General features: G+C 43.8%; 1 protein-coding gene across 1 annotated transcript; it reads right to left on the bottom strand.

Moving 5' to 3' along the window:
• Positions 1-203: 203 nt before the first annotated feature.
• Positions 204-659, bottom strand: LOC149199767 (uncharacterized). Its single transcript, XM_089400697.1, has one exon. It carries the CDS (start codon positions 657-659, stop codon positions 204-206), a length of 456 nt encoding a protein of 151 aa, XP_089256823.1.
• Positions 660-1,088: the final 429 nt, after the last annotated feature.

Here is a 1,088-nt window from a genome sequence, read left to right as displayed (position 1 = left end):
TTCATGAATCTCTTATAGCCCTCCACTCCTCTCCTTTTCCCTTATACTCTCAAGCTTGGGTTTCCAAGATTGGCGTCTTGTCACGACCAACTGCGCATAATCTTTCCGCAATTGCGGAGTATTGCAGAGACCATGGAGCTTATCATCTGCCAAACCTCTGACAACTGCAAGGCTTCCCTCAATGGAATTTAACCTCCCGTCCTTCATAATCTTTGTAATAAAGTCTGCCGACACTCTGATCCGGGGCCTCCATTGACGTTGGAATTTTCTATTTCAAACGGCTGACAGAGAGCGGCCTCGCGTCCGATATTGCGCAAGGGGGATGATACGCGAGAAGTGGGAGTATTAGGAACTTTAGGGGCCGTTTGTGATATTAAGGAAGCCAACGATACAAGCGATAACGGAGACCCCAAAAAATGGTGAGGCAGAAGGAAATATTTGTTGCCTACCTTCAGTTGATCGTTCTGAGAAAGCACTGGTGTCTTCTGCCCGATATAGAAGGACTCCGAGTGACAGATTAAATGCTGAGGAAACTCCTGCATGATTTGGCCGGCACTGATTGTTTTATGAAGGATCCGAACGGTGCCGTCTGAGCTAACCACCTGGATCGTTTTCTCATGGTAGCTCCCTACAACCCTGCAGGATCCTTGGTTGCCCATACTTTATTTCGCTTGTTAATAGAGAGCACAGCAGCGAATCCAATGGGTCACCATGGAAACTGGAAAACCAGCGAGTCCTATAAGAGTCTGCAGAGGTGAATCTGGCTGTGTCCAAGACGTACACTTTCTTATGTCAGCCACCGTACGTTATCATCGATGCATTTAATGTTGATATGGCGAAGTGCATCTGTTTGGACTTTGAATGCAAAATATCCAATCGAAGATAAATGAAGCCGTTGGGTTTCTACTTTAACGCGGTACCTGATTAGACGTAATGCATGTGCAAGATGCAAGTTGCATGCAGAATGATTTATTGTTGTACTGGTTGAAAATCAATCATAACAATTATCGTGGGCCTCAATTTTTCATCTATAAAATTTTTATCAGTTATTTGAAACTTTAAATTTTATAATATTTTATCCGGGTTGA

This window comes from Pinus tabuliformis, chromosome 2_1, assembly GCF_031772625.1.
Source record: "Pinus tabuliformis cultivar Carrire ecotype Pingquan chromosome 2_1, CPIR1, whole genome shotgun sequence".
Lineage (NCBI taxonomy): Eukaryota > Viridiplantae > Streptophyta > Pinopsida > Pinales > Pinaceae > Pinus > Pinus tabuliformis.
This window is presented reverse-complemented; position numbering and strand designations above follow the sequence as displayed.